General features: G+C 38.3%; 1 protein-coding gene across 1 annotated transcript in view; it reads right to left on the bottom strand.

Moving 5' to 3' along the window:
• Positions 1 to 22,945, bottom strand: part of LOC124555064 — a 704,233-nt gene that overhangs the window by 143,850 nt on the left and 537,438 nt on the right. The window contains exons 56-57 of the mRNA XM_047128850.1: positions 6,512 to 6,622; positions 6,238 to 6,412 (exon numbers count right to left, since the gene is read on the bottom strand). Of these exons, the coding sequence (XP_046984806.1) occupies positions 6,238 to 6,412; positions 6,512 to 6,622 (286 nt within the window). The remainder of the gene's footprint in view (positions 1 to 6,237; positions 6,413 to 6,511; positions 6,623 to 22,945) is intronic.

Below are 22,945 nucleotides of genomic sequence, written 5' to 3'. Positions count from 1 at the left end.
TCTGGGGAAATTCTCCAACTGCCCTGAGCACATTCAAAATCCAGAAGAGAGCAATGAGGATCATTACTGGGAGCAAACCTAGGGACTCCTCCAAACCCATCTTCAGAAAGTTGAAAATCCTTATACTGCCTTGCCTATACATTCTCAAGATTTAAAAATTTTTTGGAAACCACATAGTGCAAACTGACTCCAGAGGCATAAAAAATAATGAAATACATAAACACAACACCAGGAAAAACTCAAATCTGCATGTTTTATGTACAAACACTCAACTGTGTAAAAATTGTGGTTTCAACATGGGCCAACAACTGTTCAACACTCTTCCCACAAGTATAAAGTCCAGCGAAGACAACATAAAATTTAGCAGAGCTGCGAAGTCATATTTGTTGTGTCATTGTTTTTACTCTATAAATGAATACCTGGAACAGTAATCTTGCTATTTATGTTAAACTGAAAACATTGAGCAATGGAGTGAAGTAAACTTAACCAATCTTTGCAATATAATATATCAGGACATCTGTAACATACTGTGTACCATCAGATCACATGGAATAAATAAATAAATAAATGTACATAAATCAAATAAGATATCTATAACTAAAACGAGTGACTAACGTTTTGTAGTTATCAGTGGTGGTAACTTAGTGAACTAGCCAATGGTGTCAGTTACTCCTGCACATTTTACAACTAAACATAATTTTAAAAATACAAACATCTTGCTCAAATACATACTGTAATAAATATTTTATTGAAACTGTGTTACATAGTAAGTGCAGTTAAAGGAATTTGAACAGATAAAATGGTGTTATAAGTCATCATACCATCAGCTGTATGTCAAAAGGGCAGGAATTTTTCTGGTTTAAAATACCCTCTTCTATGAGTTTCATACATAAATCCATTAGATTTTACACAGTTTGGCATTACAACAAATAAACTGTCATCTCTGTCATGTAATAATGTGGGATTTGGCTACTAAGCATCAATTCCAACAGCTACATTGAGCTGACAATAACGACCTAAATATTATTACACTCCTCCTAGATCACATATGAGTACAAAGTATCTGGAGACAAATGTAATGTATTTTCCACATTAATACATGATTTAGTTGACAGTCTATTAGTTTTAACATGAAACTGCATACATTATAATGGATTTGTTACTGAAACTCGTAAGAGACGACATTTAGAAGCAGCAACATTCCTGGCCTTTCTACATACTACTGCTGGAACTATAACTTGTAGCACCATTCTTGTCTGCTCCTTTTCCTTTACCGTATTTACTCGAATCTAAGCCGCACTCAAATCTAAGCCACACCTGAAAAATGAGACTCGAAATAAAGGAAAAAAAAATTTACCGAATCTAAGCCGCACCTGAAATTTGAGACTCGAAATTCAAGGGGAGAGAAAAGTTTTAGGCTGCACCTCCAAATCGAAACAAAGTTGGTCCATAGTAATATGAGACACAATTTAGGTCGAATGAATGACGATACAGCTACAGTAGTTTGGTTCGAGCCGTAAGCTTAGCAGTTAAGCTTTACCAGGCAGCCATTGCTATGCGTCAGGCGCTCCGTCCGTATTTATACGGGTACCCTTTGTTTTTCACGTGCTTCGTCTGGTTTGAATTGATTCCTTATTTTTCTTTGATCTGATAAGTGCCGTTCTCTTTGTTATATGTGTTTACATCACTCTAAGCTGAAAATGCATTACTGTACTGTGTCATGCATTGTTTGTCGCATTCTGATAATGAGTGTTACGACCTGTCGCCGCTCGCGGCATGGTTTGCTTTTGCGAAACAATGGCAAGAGACTGCTATTTGTTGTTATTTACTCTGCTGCTTGGTTTGATAATGATCAACAAGAACCAAATAATAAACTGCGTATGATAGAAGATGTTCTGAACGAGAGTTTTGCGAAAATTTTTCTCCGTTTGAAAATCTTTGCAGACGCCTCTTTAGTTCATCACTTTCTGCACAGAAATTAGAATCATCTTAGATTTAAAAATCTAGTCAATTCCATGCTTCATTTCTGACTGTATCTCTATTAGGCATAAGAATAATACGAATATAAACATGACATGATATGTGTATACTCCCACGTTTGCTGTTCTCACTCTAGTTTCGTAGTTTATTAGGCAGGCAGGATTTAAATGATGTAGCAGCAATCACTAAAGAATACATTGCAAAATGTTTATATTCGTATTATTCTTATGGTGAAGAGAATACTGCATGTGATTCACAATTCATAAAAGTTCCCGTTACCGACCATCTCTTCTCACAGGCAGGAAAAAATTCAGAACGTAGAATTGGCCGTACTGACAAACATCGCAGACACTCTTGCCAGTCAGATTTTTGTAGTACATTGAAATGCTGCTACATTCGAAGATTAACAATACAGAATTTGTATTTATTTCATTGGATAATGTATGAAAATAAAGTGATCGAATTTCGGGGCGGAGAAAATAAACTCGTCTTCCAACTTTTTTAAAATTTATTTACTGACGCAGAGGTTTTGGCGCCAGTATTTATCTTTGTGCTTGCAAAGCATGCCTGTGTAGCACTACATATATTCGACGGTAGAAGTTAATTGTGGCGGCACCTACCAACATATTTCAGAACTTCCGCTGACTTTGCACTCGATTCTAAGCCGCAGGTGATTTTTAGGATTACAAAAACCAGAAAAAAAGTGCGGCTTAGATTCAAGTAAAGACAGTAACTGTACTTAATATTTAGCATGGTTTTAATAAAAATGTTATTAACTGGGGTATTTGAAAATCATGTTTTGTATTTTTTAAACTATTTTCAATAACCACTATGTATAATGGTAAAACATTAGTCACTGGTTTTAATTACAACCACCTTATTTGCTTTATGAGCATAAGTATTTTGGTTTTATGTTCATAAGATTTTAGAAGGTATAAAATAACAAACAAAATGATAAAACATATGAACTGTAAAATAATGTTAATGCATTTTGTCAATCCATCATAGATGTAAGGAGGGTGCTGTAGATTGGTATGATGTACACTGAAGTCAGCTGTGTTGTAGCTGTAAACAGTGGACTCAGTGTGAACTCAGCCTCTGACATGAGTAGTCCAGATGGGAATATGTTCATAAACAAGTGGTATGGATTCTATGACTGACTTACATTTAAAGCTTATGCAACCAACTAACAGTTTAACAGTCATCAGATGATGTTTGAAGTGATTGCTGTATCAATCAGAAATCTACAGATACCAATCTTTGAATGTTGGCCCCTACTTTGGCTGAAACCAAGGTTGGAATCTTTCTACACATTGGTCAGAGGACCTGAAGATGGCGTAATATAATACTGAAACTGGTAGCCCAATAAAATAACAGTTTGGAAATTAGAGGGCTTCAAGGTGTTTGATTTGACATTCACTACTGACAAGTGGACTGAGTTTTTCTATAAGGTTTTTTGTTCAACTTGGTAAATGCCCCAGACGGCAAAAAAGTGTTCAACAACTGGTTTAAGAAAAGTTTTGTCAGTGCCGTCCTTTGAGTGTGAATTACACTTTGTTTGGATACTTCCTATTAATCTCAGAAGGGAATTTGCCATTCCCACAGTTATATTTGTGCATTAATTTCGTTTTGATTCATTCTGGTCAGTTATCCCTAGACATTATATGGTTGTGGCTAAGTCCTGTGAGTGATTTCAAATGTTTAATCCAATGATACCAGTTCTCTTCATCTATTAAGAAGAAATAAATGCTCTTCCTACATACAGTAACAAACTGGAAATGGTGTTACCTTACCATGCAAAACTGTGCCATTTGTGAATAGCCTCAGATAGCTGCAAATACACTCCTGGAAATGGAAAAAAGAACACATTGACACCGGTGTGTCAGACCCACCATACTTGCTCCGGACACTGCGAGAGGGCTGTACAAGCAATGATCACACGCACGGCACAGCGGACACACCAGGAACCGCGGTGTTGGCCGTCGAATGGCGCTAGCTGCGCAGCATTTGTGCACCGCCGCCGTCAGTGTCAGCAAGTTTGCCGTGGCATACGGAGCTCCATCGCAGTCTTTAACACTGGTAGCATGCCGCGACAGCGTGGACGTGAACCGTATGTGCAGTTGACGGACTTTGAGCGAGGGTGTATAGAGGGCATGCGGGAGGCCCGGTGGACGTACCGCCGAATTGCTCAACACGTGAGGCGTGAGGTCTCCACAGTACATCGATGTTGTCGCCAGTGGTCGGCGGAAGGTGCACGTGCCCGTCGACCTGGGACCGGACCGCAGCGACGCACAGATGCACGCCAAGACCGTTGGATCCTACGCAGTGCCGTAGGGGACCGCACCGCCACTTCCCAGCAAATTAGGGACACTGTTGCTCCTGGGGTATCGGCGAGGACCATTCGCAACCGTCTCCATGAAGCTGGGCTACGGTCCCGCACACCGTTAGGCCATCTTCCGCTCACGCCCCAACATTGTGCAGCCCGCCTCCAGTGGTGTCGCGACAGGCGTGAATGGAGGGACGAATGGAGACATGTCGTCTTCAGCGATGAGAGTCGCTTCTGCCTTGGTGCCAATGATAGTCATATGCGTGTTTGGCGCCGTGCAGGTGAGCGCCACAATCAGGACTGCATACGACCGAGGCACACAGGGCCAACACCCGGCATCATGGTGTGGGGAGCGATCTCCTACACTGGCCGTACACCACTGGTGATCGTCGAGGGGACACTGAATAGTGCACGGTACATCCAAACCGTCATCGAACCCATTGTTCTACTATTCCTAGACCGGCAAGGGAACTTGCTGTTCCAACAGGACAATGCACGTCCGCATGTATCCCGTGCCACCCAACGTGCTCTAGAAGGTGTAAGTCAACTACCCTCGCCAGCAAGATCTCTGGATCTGTCCCCCATTGAGCATGTTTGGGACTGGATGAAGCGTCGTCTCACGCGGTCTGCACGTCCAGCACGAACGCTGGTCCAACTGAGGCGCCAGGTGGAAATGGCATGGCAAGCCGTTCCACAGGACTACATCCAGCATCTCTACGATCGTCTCCATGGGAGAATAGCAGCCTGCATTGCTGCGAAAGGTGGATATACACTGTACTAGTGCCGACATTGTGCATGCTCTGTTGCCTGTGTCTATGTGCCTGTGGTTCTGTCAGTGTGATCATGTGATGTATCTGACCCCAGGAATGTGTCAATAAAGTTTCCCCTTCCTGGGACAATGAATTCACGGTGTTCTTATTTCAATTTCCAGGAGTGTATCTGCCAACTCATTAATAAAGAAAAATGATAGTCCCATCACACTTCCATGATCTGTGCCCTATTTTATTTTCACTTCTGATGTTTTCACAGTAAAACTTGCCTACTGATATCTGTTTGACTGGAAGACTTCAGTACATTTCTAGATTTATCCCATTATTTGGTAGACTTAGAGTTTGTTTGCTGGATGACAGTATGGAACTGTATAAAAACTTCCAAGGAAAAAATCCGCTGTAGGACTCTACTACATACAGTCTTCCTTGTTTCATGAATAAACTGTCAGGTTTGGGGGGACGGTCTATCGTCTGCCCTGCATTCTACAGTGGCATGCAGAGTATATACATGTAGGTGTAGTTATTATCGTTATGAAAGTGTCAACAGGGGTTGGCTTCTGACACATCACCAGCCTCTACGAAATAAATTACTGCACAGTAACAAATTTTCTTTACACAGAGAGTGTTTCAGCAGTGAAACTGCAAATTACTTGACTATAGACACTAACACACATGTGTACAAAACATTATGAAAGACATCTACTGAAATGAAATTTGTAGCATGATGTGTACCAGCAGGAACAGCCCACAATTTAAAAAAAGAAGTCAGAATACACTAATTAATTTTGTGTGAAGCTTTTGGGAAAATCAGTGCAAACATTTTGCCCTTTTTTTAGCTCCATTAGACACACACACACACACACACACACACACACACACACACACACACACACACATACACACAAGCCACCATAAATTCACTAGACATTACTGAAAAGAGTGCAATAATTTGGAGCCATACGACACACCATTCATTACTGTTTTCTGCTTGCAAGTGAAAAATCATTATCTGAATGAAATTTAAGATTTGTGTGTCATGCACCACATTTACACATCAGTTATAGGTAAAGTACGCACTAAAAATTAAATGCAGTAACATTTACCAAATAAAGAAAGTAGGTTGTTATAGAAAAATTATAACATATGGATAATCAACATTACCTAAAATTTCATTGCTTACTTCCAACGCAGCTGTCTCCACATAATGAGCAAATGTTACGAAACTAGGCTCAAATGTTCGGAGGAACTTATTCCAACATTCAAAAAGAAATACAGTCGTCTTATCCCACAAGTCTACAATATGCTTCCTGATTGCCACATTTAAATCTTTCATAAACTGCAAAGAAAGAAAATTATTAATGTTTTAATAACTCCACAATATTTCCATTGCACACCAGGAATAAACTGTCTTACATATTAATAAAATATTGATTACCTTGTCATATTTCTCAGCAAAGTTTTCAAGCATTTCTGCAATTTGGGCTGTTGATTCTCCTTTCAGGAAAGAGTTTATAAAATCCATTATCTTCATATATGAATTTTTAATCTGCAAAATAAAACACTGCACTGTTCACAGATTCCACAGCAATGTTTTAGTTTTAGAACTTATATTGATTTCAAAATAGTTACAGCTATGAATGTGGCCATTATGCAAATTCACAGACCAGACCTGAGAGAATTCCAACCATTCTCAAGGCTCATATCATATTAATTTCTTTTGTATTTTAATGATATGCCAAGTTATAGAACAATGACATATACACAACAGCAACATCTAGTATTGTTTCTTATATATGTTAATGACCATATGTCTAATATAAAACAAACAGAATAAGTTCTTTTTGTAGATACACTAGTATTTTAATCAATACAAAAACACGTACAACAAAAGAAGAAGTGGTAAACAATATTCATGAAAGTATTATTGAGTAGTTTTCTGACAATAGTCTCACTCTCAGTTTTAAAAATTCATAACATATTCACTTCTGCACTTCTCTCTGTACTCAACCAATGATAAATGCAACACACAGTGAGGAAATAATAACTAGGTTGGAAGTTTCAAAGTTTTAAACTAGAAAAAACACATTTTTAATTTCTACAACAACTCGTTTTACCCACATTTTCACTTAGAATCACTATAAATGTTGGGGAGAGATGAGTAACCATGTTAACATATTTTGTGTATTTTCATTCAATAATGTCATATGCTCTGGGATAATTCATCTTAAAGAAAGGAAGCTTTCAATGCTGTAGGTAAAATGAATGGCACTCACACACTATCATCTTATAGAGATCAGTTTAAGGGGTTATGTGTTTTGACTACTGCTTCACAGTATGTGTGTTCCCTCATGAAGTTTGTATGGCACTGTTGGCCAGGAGGACCCTATTCGGGGAAGTTCGGCTGCCAAGTGCAAGTCTTATTTCATTTGACGCCACGTGCCAGTGATGAGGATGAAATGATGATGAGGACAATACAACACCCAGGCCTCATGCGGAGAAAATCTCCAACCCAGCCGGGAATCAAACCCAGGCCGACTTGCATGAGACGCGAGTACTTTACCACCCAGCTAAGCAGACAGACAGTTTGTTGTAAATAACACAGTACAGATCAAAAGGAACAACAAGAACAACAATAATAATAGTAATAATGAAGATTTTATTGTCTTTAGGCCATTACAGCAACTGACAATGTCAAATGAAGATACAATTTGTAATACAGTGTGGTAAGGTATTGACTACTGAAATATTTTAGCTTATATTACAATAAATGTACAGTGGGTCATCTGTTGAATTACTGCATTTTACAGTTGAAGAATTCATTGATATCATAGAACAGGTGGTCAATAAACCATTCATGCAGTCTTTCTTTGAATGTATGTTCAGGATGATCCTGTATAGCATGTGGCAGCTTATTAAATAGTTTGTGCCCTGCGACTTCATAGCTATTTATAGATTTTGATAATCTGTGGTAAAGCGTGTATATGTGTTTGATGCTTCTTGTGTTGTAACAATGTATATTTTCTCTATGTTTGACATCTTGTAGGTTCTTCTTCATAAAGATTAAGACATTGTATATATAGAGGTTTATTACTGTCATAATTTTTTATTTAGTAAATAAGGATTTGCAGTGAGCCTTATGTGAAGAATTTTTAACTATCCTAATGGCTTTCTTCTGCAATAATAGGATGTCATGTATATGACTACAGTTACCACACAAGAAAATGCCATAGGATATTATACTTTGGAAAAATGCAAAATAAGATGATCTGATGTATGTTTCCGGTACACAATTTCTGAGTTGTCTTAATAAATAAATTACTCTAGATAGCTTACTACTAATATAGTTTGCATGTTGGCCCCAGGATAACTTTTCGTCTAAATAAACTCCTAGGAATTTACCAGAACTAGGGTCATCAGATAGTGGCTTGTCTCTTAGAGTGAAGATTATCTGCTGAGTTTTATTTTCATTTAGCAGGAAACCATTTGCTCTGAACCAATAGGTTGCGTGAGTGAGTGTATTTTCAGCACAGGTTTTAAGATCATTAAGATTGTTACTGCTATGAAGAAAAGTTGTATCATCTGCATACAATACAGTGGTGGATCTAATAAACAAGGGGAGGTCATTGATCATTAACAGAAACAGGAAGGGGCCCAATACAAATCCCTGAGGCACACCTACTTTAACATTTTCTATGTTTGACTTTTCCTTACAAACACAAACTACCTGTTTACAGTTGTTGAGATAAGCTTTTAATGCCGTAGACTTTGATACCGTAGAATTCTAGTTTCTCTAGTAGTGGCGTGTACTCAAAAGAGTCGAAGGCCTTGCTTAGGTCACAGAATGAGACCTGAGCAAAGCCTTTGTTCTCAAAAACTTTGAGGATGTAACTGATTTCTGTGTTGATCGCATCAATGGTCAACAGATTCTTGCTAAACCCGTATTGTGTAGCATTAATTATTCCTAGATTCTCAAAGTGAGATGATAATTGTTGGTACATGATGCATTCTATTACCTTGGAAAATGAGGGTACTATTGAAATAGGCCTGTAACTAGATGGAGAGTCTTTATCTCCCATTTTGTATACTGGGACGATCCTAGACAGTTTTAACTCATCAGGAAAATATCCCTCAAGTAAGCACTTGTTTATGCAATGGCTTAAAGGGTACAGAATGCCATCACACACTTTTTTAGCAGGTTGCATGATATGCCATATATATCTAAGCTATCAGATGATTTCAGTTGCTTTATGAGCCCTTGTACAAATATAGGTGATACTTCGGAGAAGGTTAGCATGCTTGTATTTAGTGACTGTCTACCCCAATTTTGGGAGAGTAACTCTGATGGACTAATGTCTGGTTTGATAATTGTCTCTCCTATTTCTTTCACTGAATTAATAAAAAACTCATTGAGTGTTTGAGGTGGGATATTAATTTTGTCTTTTTTAGTATCTGTGGTAGCACTGTTAATTACTTTCCAAGCGGTTTTGCATTTATTGGTGGAATTATGTATGCTGTTGCCATTGTAGGTTTTTTTGGCTTGCAGGATGGCTTTTTTGTATTCATTCCTGCATTCCACATAGGCTGATTTGGCATAGTCAGGCTTCATACTATTGTATATGTTGTACAGCAACAAAACTTGTTTCTTTAGATCTGTCAGCTGTTTAGTGTACCATATATTTTGTCTGTTTTGAGATCTGGATTTGAGGCCGCTGTCCATTATTTTGATTTTCTTTATGGGAATACTATGGTAAATAGGGTCAAGAATGCATTAAAAAATCTATCAAGTATTATTTTGGCTGGCAGGTCATTACTTTATGTGTAATGTCCATTGACACTACAATGGCCAAACCAGTCTCTGTCAGCTAGAGAATTATGAAATGAGAATACCAAAAGAAAAAGGACATCATTGTTCCACATTAAGGTTGTCTTTAGTGCAAGAAAGTGTGAAGATTGCTGCCACAAAATTTTTTGATCACTGACCCAACAATATGAAAATTTTGACCAACAAAGCAGTTAAATTTGCAAATGAAGCAAAAACGTTTATGCTGAATTTCTATTTATACAATATATAAAAGATGGTGGGCAGAAATTAGTAATTCACATGTGCATCTTTATAAAAATGTAACATGATTCTCAAATGCCTCATCCCACATCTTTGAAGTTAACTGTAATGAACTTTGCAAACCATATTAAAGAGGAAAAGTAATTGTGCATTATACACTCTACTATGAAAGTTTTTAAATAAGCTACTTCACCCCCCTCCCCTCTTATCACCCTCAAATCCTTTCATTCACTCATTGTGTTCCATAGATCCTATCATGAAGGAGAACATTCAGGGATGTGAAAATAGTTAATGCATACATTAACATGACCACAAAAATATTTAGCACAGAATAAGAATTTTAGAGGCCTATTTACAATGAAAATTGCTGCTTGTCATGAAGCTAAGAGCAATTTAAAATCACTGAGGCAATGTAATCATATAATTACCACATGAATAATGACCACATGAATATTTCTCACAGAATATGAAATTCAGAGGCCCACTTACAATGAACATTGCTGCTTGTCATGAAGCTAAAAACAATTTACATTCACTGAATCTATGTAATTATATAATTTGTAGAAATGGTAGCTAATACGTTATGACTTTAATTTAAGTCAGAATTTGTAGGGAATTCAATTTTGTTTTAATTATCAGCAAGAAGAGTCATTACGGAGATGCAATGGGAAAATTTTTAAAGGAGCCTTGGAAGATTTGCAGTTATCTACCTTACAAAATTTTTGTACTGCTCACTTTTGCTGAATAAATACCTCATTTGGTTTGGCAAGAATGCCTCAGAAGAAAATTCCATAATGCAACAGGGAATAAAAGTATGTTAAAAAGCCAGCACTATTGTCTAACACGAGCAGAATATGAACTACTACTAAGAATGAAACATGCTAGAATGAGCATGTATGTTATGTTATTCACATGTTGCCATTATTATAGCTCATTATTCTGTTGGACATCAATGACCTTCTGATATAATCTTTCATTTAATGTAAGACCATTAATGTGTGTTTTTCACACAGGCATTAGACAACTTCTTGTGAAATAAATATTTAAATTGTTTATTGTATTTTGAGTTATCATTAATGTTTAATTAAGATCCCTTACACTTTCATCACAAGCATTATAAATTCTGAACAATCCGTTAATGACAATGAAAGGGCCATTTATGTAGGCTTCAAGCAAGATTAAAACCCACATCGAACCTTGTGCTAACTGATGCATACACACACACAAAAATGTACACTGTACAATTTACTGTAACTTTTTTTTCGTGTGGTTGTATTTTTTACTTTTATCTTGTAATACAACATACAAGGTGTACAACTTTGCTTCCACCATTTTTTCACCAACATTTGAGGCTTTAATGAAACAAATTGGTTACACAAGTATCATTCAAAGTATTTTCCATCGCTGGCCACTACTTTCTCTCATCTTTCGGGCAGTGTATAAATCCCGCATCAGAAAAATTGTTCATCTTTTGAACTGATCCAAAAATCAATCCAAGAGATCCCATTTTAACATTTCCAAGTACGTTTTGACCTCTTTTGTAATGTGGAGTCGAGTGTTGTCGTGCTGCAAAAACATTTTATTGTGCCCTTCTCTGTATTGTGGCCGTTTGTCTTTTAATTCTCTGCTCAAATTGCATTCGATAACAAGCACCTGTGTTTGTTTCACTTGGTTTTAACACCTCATAGTACAAGACGCTGAGCTGGTCCCACCAAATGCAAAGCATGATCTTGGAGCCATGAATATTCAGTTTTGCCGTTGATGTGGAAGCATGGCCGGGATATCTTGATTTTTTTTTTTGCATTTAAGGTTATCATAATGAACCCATTTTTCATCCCCAATCACAATGCAATGCAGAAATCCCTTCCATTTTTCCCTCTGAATCAACTGTTCACAAACACACAAACACCATTCAACGTCTCTTGGTTTCAGCTCACACAGGACACAAGTTCCTTCTTTCTGAATCATGCCCATAGCCTTGAGACATTTTGAAATAGCTTGCTGTGTCACTCCCACTAACCATGCCAATTCTTCTGGAGTTTGGCATGAGTCTTCACTCAACAATGTCTCCAATTCAGCATTTTTGAAAACATTCTCTCTCCCACCACTATGGTGGTCTATGATGTTAAAATCACCGTTCTTGAAGCATTGAAACCACTCATGACATGTTCTTTCACTACTAGCGTCCTTACCATATGTACTTGAGAGCATTCAATGAGACTCAACCACTTTTTTCTTCATATTGAGATAAAACAGTAACATCTCCTGCAGAAGACGAGAATTAGGCTCGTAAACTGACATTTTCAATCAAGTACAACTTTATGATGCAGACACAAACCGACTAATGTCTGAATGAGGTTAGGTTGGCCAAGGTCCAAGCTAACTTCCTGATGTCTACAATCTGTTTCTTTCAACCGCTACTTACCGTTGTCGCCACCTATCAGCAAACAGTGGAAACAAAGTTGTACACCTTGTATAAAATTAAATGTACTAAGTTAACATACTTTTTATTCTAATTATTCTCTTTATTTTCTGATGGAGGAATCTCATTTACACTGTTCAAGGAACTGCTTACTGATGTATGGATGACTTGCGCACTTGTCATATGACTGAATACATGTCTTCCCTATTTCACTATCTGTACTTTTTTTATGTAGTTTTATGTTACATTCTTACTACAACTCACAAACTGCACATTGCTGCACTAGATATGAATAACTTCATGGTGCTCTTATGTTATCTGGAGTACCATTGGTGGTATTTTTTATAGTGTTACACTCATGTAATTTTTATATAATTACACCTCATTCTTTCTTTACCAACTTAGGTCTGAAGGTTATCTGTCAGTCAGATTAAAAATGATCATCAGTAATGATAAAATAATGATCCAGATGGTATTTTCCATTCACAAAGCTTTAAAAAGTGTCTGTTTTTTCAAGAAAATATGAAGTCAGCAGTAATGGATTAACAGCAACTACCATGAATAACTGGAAAAGTGTATCAGTTTTTAAAGCACTACCTGTTCTGATACTTATAGTATGTTCACATATAGCCTTCCTAGCAAAACAAATTTATTATAGTTATTTGTTAGTATAGCCAACAGAAGCTTTTTTCTGACAGTTACTTTCTTCTTCTAACTTATTGATCTCTTTCATGTATAGATCCTACGATAGGGCTGTCAATGACAAAGTGCATAAAGGTGATCTCTAATTATGGACCATCTCCCTCTTTTTGATATTTTCAAACTTTTTTAAACGTAGCTTATAACAGAATATTGAACCACCTTTCTGACAACAGCTTCTTAATGATCAGCAGAACTCAGGCTGTTAGTATAGGTTGTTAGCTGTCCCTGCATAGTTCAGTTGTTGAGAGCATTGTCCATGAAAGACAAGGTTTAGGGTTGAATTTTGCTCTGACACAGAGTTATAGACTGTAAAGAAGTTTCAAAACAGTGTACCCTTGCTGTAGAGTAGAAGGTTTATTCTGGATAAAGCCCCATAAGCTGTGGCTAAACAATTTCTTCACAAGATCCTTTCTTTCAAAAATCGTAGTCACAAGGCATGCTGGAAAGCTTCTGTGTATTTTGAAAAACAGGAGTGTGGTACTGACAGAACTGAATCTGTGAGGATTGGTAATGAGTTGTGCCTGGATAGTTCATTCAGTAGTAGCATTCTCAGTGAGGAGAAGGTTTCACATTTGTCTCTCAGTCCATCATACAGTTTTAATCTGTCAGAAAGTTTTAATACAAAACACACTCCACTGCAAACAGAAATTCATATAACAGAACCAGTCTCTTAGCCATGTCTAGGTCATTTCTCTGTAATAGTCCTTCCAGGAGAGCTATTCCTGCAAAATATGCAGGATAGCTTCTGTGCAGTTTGGAAAGTATGGGTGAGGTACTGGCAGAATTGAAGCTGTGAGAACAGATTATGAGTTATGCATAGATAGCTCAGTAGGAAAGAGCATTGCTCACAAAAGGTAAGATTCTGGTTTTCACAGTCCATCACAACAAATAATAATTACTTTTACATGCCAGAAGCGCCATTGGATAAACACTAAATGTAACACCACATGCTAAATTCCTTGTTGGGCATAGGTGAATGCAAGGGCTGGAGGGTGGTGGCTACATTTTTTATTAATTTCAGAATTTCACCTATTTCTAGAAATGATTATCTCTGATTCTACTCAGCTGCAGGTTAAGCATTGCCAACTGCAAGGAGGGATGTTGTATCTCAAGTAAACACTACATTGCTAGGTTATCAGGTTGTTCATAGGAAAACTACAACACTTTCTTGTCATTGTCATAGTTTACCCATTGTTTTGCAATCTTAGGGGTGTGAATCCTCACACGACATTACTGGAATAGAGTACCCAATCTTCTGTGTCTCACCTCTGTGTATAGCACTTCACAAGCAACAGAAAGGAACAGTTCAACATCTAGAGCACACTGGAATCGCATTCGGAAGGACGACGATTCAATCCCGTGGCCAGCAATCATGATTTAGGTTTTCTGTGATTTCCTTAAATCACTTCAGGCAAATTCCAGGATGACTCCTTTGAAGGAGCACAGCCAGATTCCTTCCCCATCCTTCCCTAATCCTATGAGACTGATGACCTCGCTGTTCGGTCTTGTTCCGCAAATCGACCCATCTCAACGTCTAGTTCAGCAGAAATATGACTGCAGTGTGCCTGCCTGACACCTGTCCCCAGTTACCAGATGATGAGTCCTGCTTGTTGCACATCTTAATTTCAACAATCGAATTACACTTGATCCATCAGGGCTTGCGAGACTTCATTCCATGTCACATGGTAGAGTGATTGTAGCAGACTATGAAGAAAACAAGCATGCCACGCTGTAGGTGTGGTCTGCTATACTTCACATATGGACCAAAATGCAGAAGAAATATCAATTTGTGCACTGGAAGGGAGGAAAAATGGTGAAATATCATGGTTAAAAAGATGTTTGGCTCTTCTTAAATTATATAGGATGCAACCCAGTGCGACATACAGCTACAGATTTATGAGTTCTGGATTCTAGTTATAATGACTACACACCTATGTGCAAAACAGGGGGAAACAAGGCCCATTTTGGTCCAGTCCTAGGCTGACTCAACTAATCAATTATTTTTAAAAAATGCCACTTCTGAAGTCTTGCCCCCTCTTGGACAAATTTCTGTGGACTCTCACTTTAACATCTATGTAAATAACAAACTGAGTAGCACCAGTACTTGGATAACAACAAATTCATTTGTCTCTTGCTATGATGATCTGCAGATGGTATACATAGTGTTGTTTGCATATTTTCACTCAGGACTGTTATAGAATAATAGACTGTGAATTTGGGTTATTAATAACAGTGCATTTAGCATGAACTGCAAATTTTAGAACCATACTACTGAGAGTAAAGCATTTTCCATGCAGACTATGTGTTCCAGTCTAGGATTCAGACAGAAGACAGAAGACTCTGATTGTTGTTGTGGTGGTCTTCAGTCCTGAGATTCGTTTGATGCAGCTCTCCATGCTACTCTATCCTGTGCAAGCCTCTTCATCTCCCAGTACCTACTGCAACCAACATCCTTCTGAATCTGCTTAGTGTATTCATCTCTTGGTCTCCCTCTATGATTTTTACCCTCCATGCTGCCCTCCAATGCTAAATTGGTAATCTCTTGATGCCTCAGAACATGTCCTACCAACCGATCCCTTCTTCTGGTCCAGTTGTGCCACAAACTTCTCTCCTCCCCAATCCTATTCAATACCTCCTCACTAGTTATGTGATCAGCCCATCTAATCTTCAGCATTCTTCTGTAGCACCACATTTCATAAGCTTCTATTCTCTTCTTGTCCAAACTATTTATCGTCCATGTTTCACTTCCGTACATGGCTACACTCCATACAAATACTTTCAGAAATGACTTCCTGACACTTAAATCAATACTCGATGTTAACAAATTTCACTTCTTCAGAAATGCTTTCCTTGCCATTGGCAGTCTACATTTTATATCCTCTCTACTTCAACCATCATCAGTTATTTTGCTCCCCAAATAGCAAAATTCCTTTACTACTTTAAGTGTCTCATTTCCTAATCTAATTCCCTCAGCATCACCCGACTTAATATGACTACATTCCATTATACTTGTTTTGCTTTTGTTGATGTTCATCTTATACCCTCCTATCAAGACACTATCCATTCCATTCAACTGCTCTTCCAAGTCCTTTGCTGTCTCTGACAGAATTACAATGTCATCGGCGAACCTCAAAGTTTTTATTTCTTCTCCATGGATTTTAATACCTACTCCAAATTTTTCTTTTGTTTCCTTCACTGCTTGCTCAATATAGAGATTGATTAACATTGGGGAGATGCTACAAACCCTGTCTCACTCCCTTCCCAACCACTGCTTCCCTTTCATGTCCCTCTACTCTTATAACTGGCGTCTGGTTTCCTTACAAATTGTAAATAGCATTTTGCTCCCTATATTTGACCCCTGCTACCTTCAGAATTTGAAAGAGAGTATTCCAGTCAACATTGTTAAAAGCTTTCTCTAAGTCTACAAATGCTAGGAATGTAGGTTTGCCTTTCCTTAATCTTTCTTCTAAGGTGAGTCGTAAGGTCAGTACTGCCTCATGGGTTCCAATATTTCTATGGAATCCAAACTGATCTTCCCCGAGGTCTGCTTCTACCAGTTTTTCCATTTGTCTGTAAAGAATTTTCGTTAGTATTTTGCAGCTGTGACCTATTAAACTGATAGTTTGGTAATTTTCACATCTGTCAACACCTGCTTTCTTTGGGATTGGAATTATTATATTCTTCTTGAAGTCTCACAGTATTTCGCCTGTCTCATACATCTTGCTCACCAGATGGTAGAGTTTTGTCAGGACTGGCTCTCCCAATGCTGTCAGTAGTTCTAATAGAATGTTGTCTACTCCCAGGGCCTTGTTTCGACTCAGGTGTTTCAGTGCTCTGTCATTCTCTTCACGCAGTATCGCATCTCCCATTTCGTCTTCATCTACATCCTCTTCCATTTCCATAATATTGTCCTCAAGTACATCTGCCTTGCATAGACCCTCTATATACTCCTTCCAACTTTCTGCTTTCCTTTCTTTGCTAAGAATTGGGTTTCCATCTGAGCTCTTGATGTTCATACAAGTGGTTCTCTTTTCTCCAAAGGTCTCTTTAATTTTCCTGTAGGCAGTATCTATCTAACCCCTAGTGAGATAGGCCTCTACATCCTTACATTTGTCCTCTAGCCATCCCAGCTTAGCCATTTTGCACTTCCTGTCGATCTCATTTTTGAGACGTTTGTATTCATTTTTGGCTGCTTCATTTATTGCATTTTTATATTTTCTCCTTTCATCAATTAAATTCAAAATTTCTTCTGTTACCCAAGGATTTCTACTATACCTTGTCTTTTTACCTACTTGATCCTCTGCTGCCTTCACTACTTCATCCCTCAGAGCTACCCATTCTTCTTCTACTGTATTTCTTTCCCCCATTCCTGTCAATTTTTCCCTTATACTCTCCCTGAAACTCTGTACAACCTCTGGTTTAGTCAGTTTATCCAGGTCCCATCTCCTTAAATTCCCACCTTTTTGCAATTTCTTCAGTTTTAATCTGTTCATAACCAATAGATTGTGGTCAAAGTCCACATCTGCCCCTGGAAATGTCTTACAATATAAAACCTGGTTCCTAAATCTCTGTCTTACCATTATATAATCTATCTGAAACCTTCTAGTATCTCCAGGGTTCTTCCATGTATACAACCTTCTTTTATGATTCTTGAACCAAGTGTTTGCTATGATTAAGTTGTGCTCTGTGCAAAATTCTACCAGGCGGCTTCTTCTTTCATTTCTTACCCCCAATCCATATTCACCTACTATGTTTCCTTCTCTCCCTTTTCCTAATATCAAATTCCAGTCACCCATGCCTATTAAATTTTTGTCTCCCTTCACTATCTGAATAATTTCTTTTATCTCAGCATAAACTTGTACTACTGTAGTGGGCGTGGGCTTCGTGTCTATCTTGGCCACAATAATGCGATCACTATGCTGTTTGTAGTAGCTTACCCACACTGCTATTTTTTTCTTCATTATTAAACCTACTCCTGCAGTACCCCTATTTGATTTTCTATTTATAACCCTGTATTCACCTGACCAAAAGTCTTGTTCCTCTTGCCACCTAACTTCACTAATTCCCACCATATCTATTTTTAATACCTTTCCATTTCCCTTTTTAAATTTTCTAACGTACCTGTCCCAATAAGGGATCTGACATTCCATGCTCCGATCTGTAGAACACCTGTTTTCTTTCTCCTGATAACAACATCCTCTTGCGTAGTCCCTGCCCGGAGATCCAAATGGGGGACTATTTTAACTCCAGAATATTTTACCCAAGAGGACTCCATCATCATTAACAATACAGTAAAGCTGCATGGCCTCGGGAAAAATTACAGCTGTAATTTCCCCTTGCTTTCAGCCGTTCGCAGTACCTGCACAGCAAGGCTGTTTTGGTTAGTGTTACAAGGCCAGATCAGTCAATCATCCAGACTGTGGCCCCTGCAACTACTGAAAATGCTGCTGCTCCTCTTCATGAACCACACATTTGTCTGGCCTCTCAACAGATACCCCTCCATTGTGGTTGCACCTACAGTACGGCCATCTGCATTGCTGAGGCATGCAAGCCTCCCCACCAACAACAAGGTCCATGGTTAATGGGGGAGGATACTCTGATACAAAAGTTTTTAATAGGTTTCCAACAGACATAGGCATGAAATCAAAATTCACATTCATTAAAAAATAGAAAGGTCTAACATTATTTACTCCACTGGCAGAGTGAAGCCTCAGGAAAGAGCAGTGACAATGAGTTCATAGGTTGTCAACCACAAAGAGCCTGTGCCAGGTTAACACCATACAGATTTGAGGCAGCATGGCAAGGGTTGAAAATGAGTGTAACACCAACATCTGCTGATCTGGTTTCTGAATAGTAATTTCTTGTGTGAATGCATGAAGAGGTTGTTATATGTTGCTGTTATTTGGTGCATGAACTGGAGGTGACTGCTGACGCTCAGTGCCATCTCATTAATCTAAAGATTAAATTTTGTTTGGTTCAAATTGAGGACCATTTCTAGTAATCACTATACAAGAAAGTTACTTTATGGCAAAGATTCAGGACAGAACTGTGACTGCAATCTCGGCTGTGGTGATGCTATTCATAGTGACTAAGTACAGAATTTTTGTAGAATGTTAATCATGATGAGAGAAATTTTGTTGAACAAAGTGTCCACATAGCCCATGTGCCAATCTTACATAGGTGAGTGTGTAGGCCACATCTTGAAAATTCTGCATGATACAATTTAATTTTTAACACACAGTGTACACTCACAAATAAGCCATACAATGTCAGCCAGACGTATTTGGTTGGTAAGAAGAAGGAGAACTGAACAATTTAACAATAAAACATGTAATTACTCATAAAATACACAAAGAATAGAGAAGTGCAAAATCTTAGTAGGCCATGCTAAACATTGTCTACCACTGGGCCACTAACAATAGCTTGTGCTAGAGCAGTGGCCACAAATACTTAAATCAGTAAGCATTTGAGATCAAACAATTTATTGGCAATCCAAGATGTTATTGGGTTACACTGGGAGCCTAGTTAGGGAATCTACAGTCATATATTTGTCTACTGGTTTATAATGAATCTGATAATGGTAAAGCTCTTCAGAGTATTTATCACCAGGATGGTAACATTTGTACTTTTCTCTGAGAGATTTTGTCATAAGTCTCAAATATGACAAGCACTGATTTGTGTTTGGTCATATTATAAAATCTTCCCCAATATAAGTATATACTGCAGTTCTTCATACAACACACTGTCACAGGAGCTTCAGTCATGTGTTGGGCATGGTTTAGCGTTTTCTACTGACATCTTCATTGAAAATCATAGTTCTGATTGAGTGTCTGCAGTGACTTACAACTGATTGGCAAGGATACAAGTCATGAGGCAAGTTGCTCAGTTTAGAATCTGTATGCAGTATCAAACACAGATGACCATCAAAAGAGAATGCCTTACGATTGGAGACACTTTGATCAAAACACAATTTGAATGGCATTTGTTATAAACTTAGCATCTTAATAGTCTTTCCTAAGAAAGTCTGCTGCTCGGTAACTTTTTTTAGGAATAGGTAGGACTTCATAACATATCAGTGTTGCATTAAAGGTGACATTCTACCAGTGCTTAGGATATGGCCCACATAGTCTATCTGTTCTTTTGAAACATTTTTATGTGTTGGATCTGCCTTTCAATCCAGTATTCTGTAGCTTTGGAAAAACCATGCACAAGTTCTTTATGTGCTGGTCTGTGTCACAGATGACAATATAATCCAAATGTTGTTGTTGTTGTGGTCGTCAGTCCTGAGACTGGTTTGATGCAGCTCTCCATGCTACTCTATCCTGTGCAAGCTTTTTCATCTCTCAGTACCTACTGCAACCTACATCCTTCTGAATCTGCTTAGTGTATTCATCTCTTGGTCTCCCTCTACGATTTTTACCTTCCACGCTGCCCTCCAATACTAAATTGGTGATCCCTTGATGCCTCAGAACATGTCCTACCAACCGATCCCTTCTTCTGGTCCAGTTGTGCCACAAACTTCTCTCCTCCCCAATCCTATTCAATACCTCCTCATTAGTTATGTGATCTACCCATCTAATCTTCAGCATTCTGCTGTAGCACCACATTTCGAAAGCTTCTATTCTCTTCTTGTCCAAACTATTTATCGTCCATGTTTCACTTCCATACATGGCTACACTCCATACGAATACTTTCAGAAATGACTTCCTGCCACTTAAATCAATACTGGATGTTAACAAATTTCTCTTCTTCAGAAACGCTTTCCTTGCCATTGCCCACCTACATTTTATATCCTCTCTACTTTGACCATCATCAGTTATTTTGCTCCCCAAATAGCAAAACTCCTTTACTACTTTAAGTGCCTCATTTCCTAATCTAATTCCCTCAGCATCACCGGACTTAATTAGACTACATTCCATTATCCTTGTTTTGCTTTTGTTGATGTTCATCTTATATCCTCCTTTCAAGACACTGTCCATTCCATTCAACTGCTCTTCCAAGTCCTTTGCTGTCTCTGACAGAATTACAATGTGATCGGCGAACCTCAAAGTTTTTATTTCTTCTCCATGAATTTTAATACCTACCCCGAATTTTTCTTTTGTTTCCTTTACTGCTTGCTCAATATACAGATTGAACAACATCGGGGAGAGGCTACAACCCTGTCTTACTCCCTTCCCAACCACTGCTTCCCTTTCATGTCCCTCGACTCTTATAACTGCCATCTGGTTTCTGTACAAATTGTAAATAGCCTTTCGCTCCCTGTATTTTACCCCTGCCACCTTTAGAATTTGAAAGAGAGTATTCCAGTCAACATTGTCAAAAGCTTTCTCTAAGTCTACAAATGCTAGAAACGTAGGTTTGCCTTTCCTTAGTCTTTCTTCTAAGATAAGTCGTAAGGTCAGTATTGCCTCACGTGTTCCAGTGTTTCTACGGAATCCGAACTGATCTTCCCTGAGGTTGGCTTCTACTAGTTTTTCCATTTGTCTGTAAAGAATTCGTGTTAGTATTTTGCAGCTGTGACTTATTAAGCTGATAGTTCGGTAATTTTCACATCTGTCAACACCTGCTTTCTTTGGGATTGGAATTATTATATTCTTCTTGAAGTCTGAGGGTATTTCACCAGTCTCATACATCTTGCTCACCAGATGGTAGAGTTTTGTCAGGACTGGCTCTCCCACGGCCGTCAGTAGTTCCAATGGAATATTGTCTACTCCGGGGGCCTTGTTTCGACTCAGGTCTTTCAGTGCTCTGTCAAACTCTTCACGCAGTATCGTATCTCCCATTTCATCTTCATCTACATCCTCTTCCACTTCCATAATATTGTCCTCAAGTACATCGCCCTTGTATAGACCCTCTATATACTCCTTCCACCTTTCTGCTTTCCCTTCTTTGCTTAGAACTGGGTTTCCATCTGAGCTCTTGATATTCATACAAGTCATTCTCTTATCTCCAAAGGTCTCTTTAATTTTCCTGTAGGCGGTATCTATCTTAACCCTAGTGAGATAGGCCTCTACATCCTTACATTTGTCCTCTAGCCATCCCTGCTTAGCCATTTTGCACTTCCTGTCGATCTCATTTTTGAGACGTTTGTATTCCTTTTTGCCTGTTTCACTTACTGCATTTTTGTATTTTCTCCTTTCATCAATTAAATTCAATATTTCTTCTGTTACCCAAGGATTTCTACTAGCCCTCGTCTTTTTACCTACTTGATCCTCGGCTGCCTTCACTACTTCATCCCTCAAAGCTACCCATTCTTCTTCTACTGTATTTATTTCCCCCATTCCTGTCAATTGCTCCCTTATGCTCTCCCTGAATCTCTGTACAACCTCTGGTTCTTTTAGTTTATCCAGGTCCCATCTCCTTAAATTCCCACCTTTTTGCAGTTTCTTCAGTTTTAATCTACAGGTCATAACCAATAGATTGTGGTCAGAGTCCACATCTGCCCCTGGAAATGTCTTACAGTTTAAAACCTGGTTCCTAAATCTCTGTCTTACCATTATATAATCTATCTGATACCTTTTAGTATCTCCAGGGATCTTCCATGTATACAGCCTTCTTTCATGATTCTTAAACCAAGTGTTAGTTATGATTATGTTGTGCTCTGTGCAAAATTCTACCAGGCGGCTTCCTCTTTCATTTCTGTTCCCCAATCCATATTCACCTACTATGTTTCCTTCTCTCCC

The sequence above is a fragment of the Schistocerca americana genome, chromosome X, assembly GCF_021461395.2.
Source record: "Schistocerca americana isolate TAMUIC-IGC-003095 chromosome X, iqSchAmer2.1, whole genome shotgun sequence".
In the NCBI taxonomy this organism is placed as follows: Eukaryota; Metazoa; Arthropoda; class Insecta; order Orthoptera; family Acrididae; genus Schistocerca; species Schistocerca americana.
This window is presented reverse-complemented; position numbering and strand designations above follow the sequence as displayed.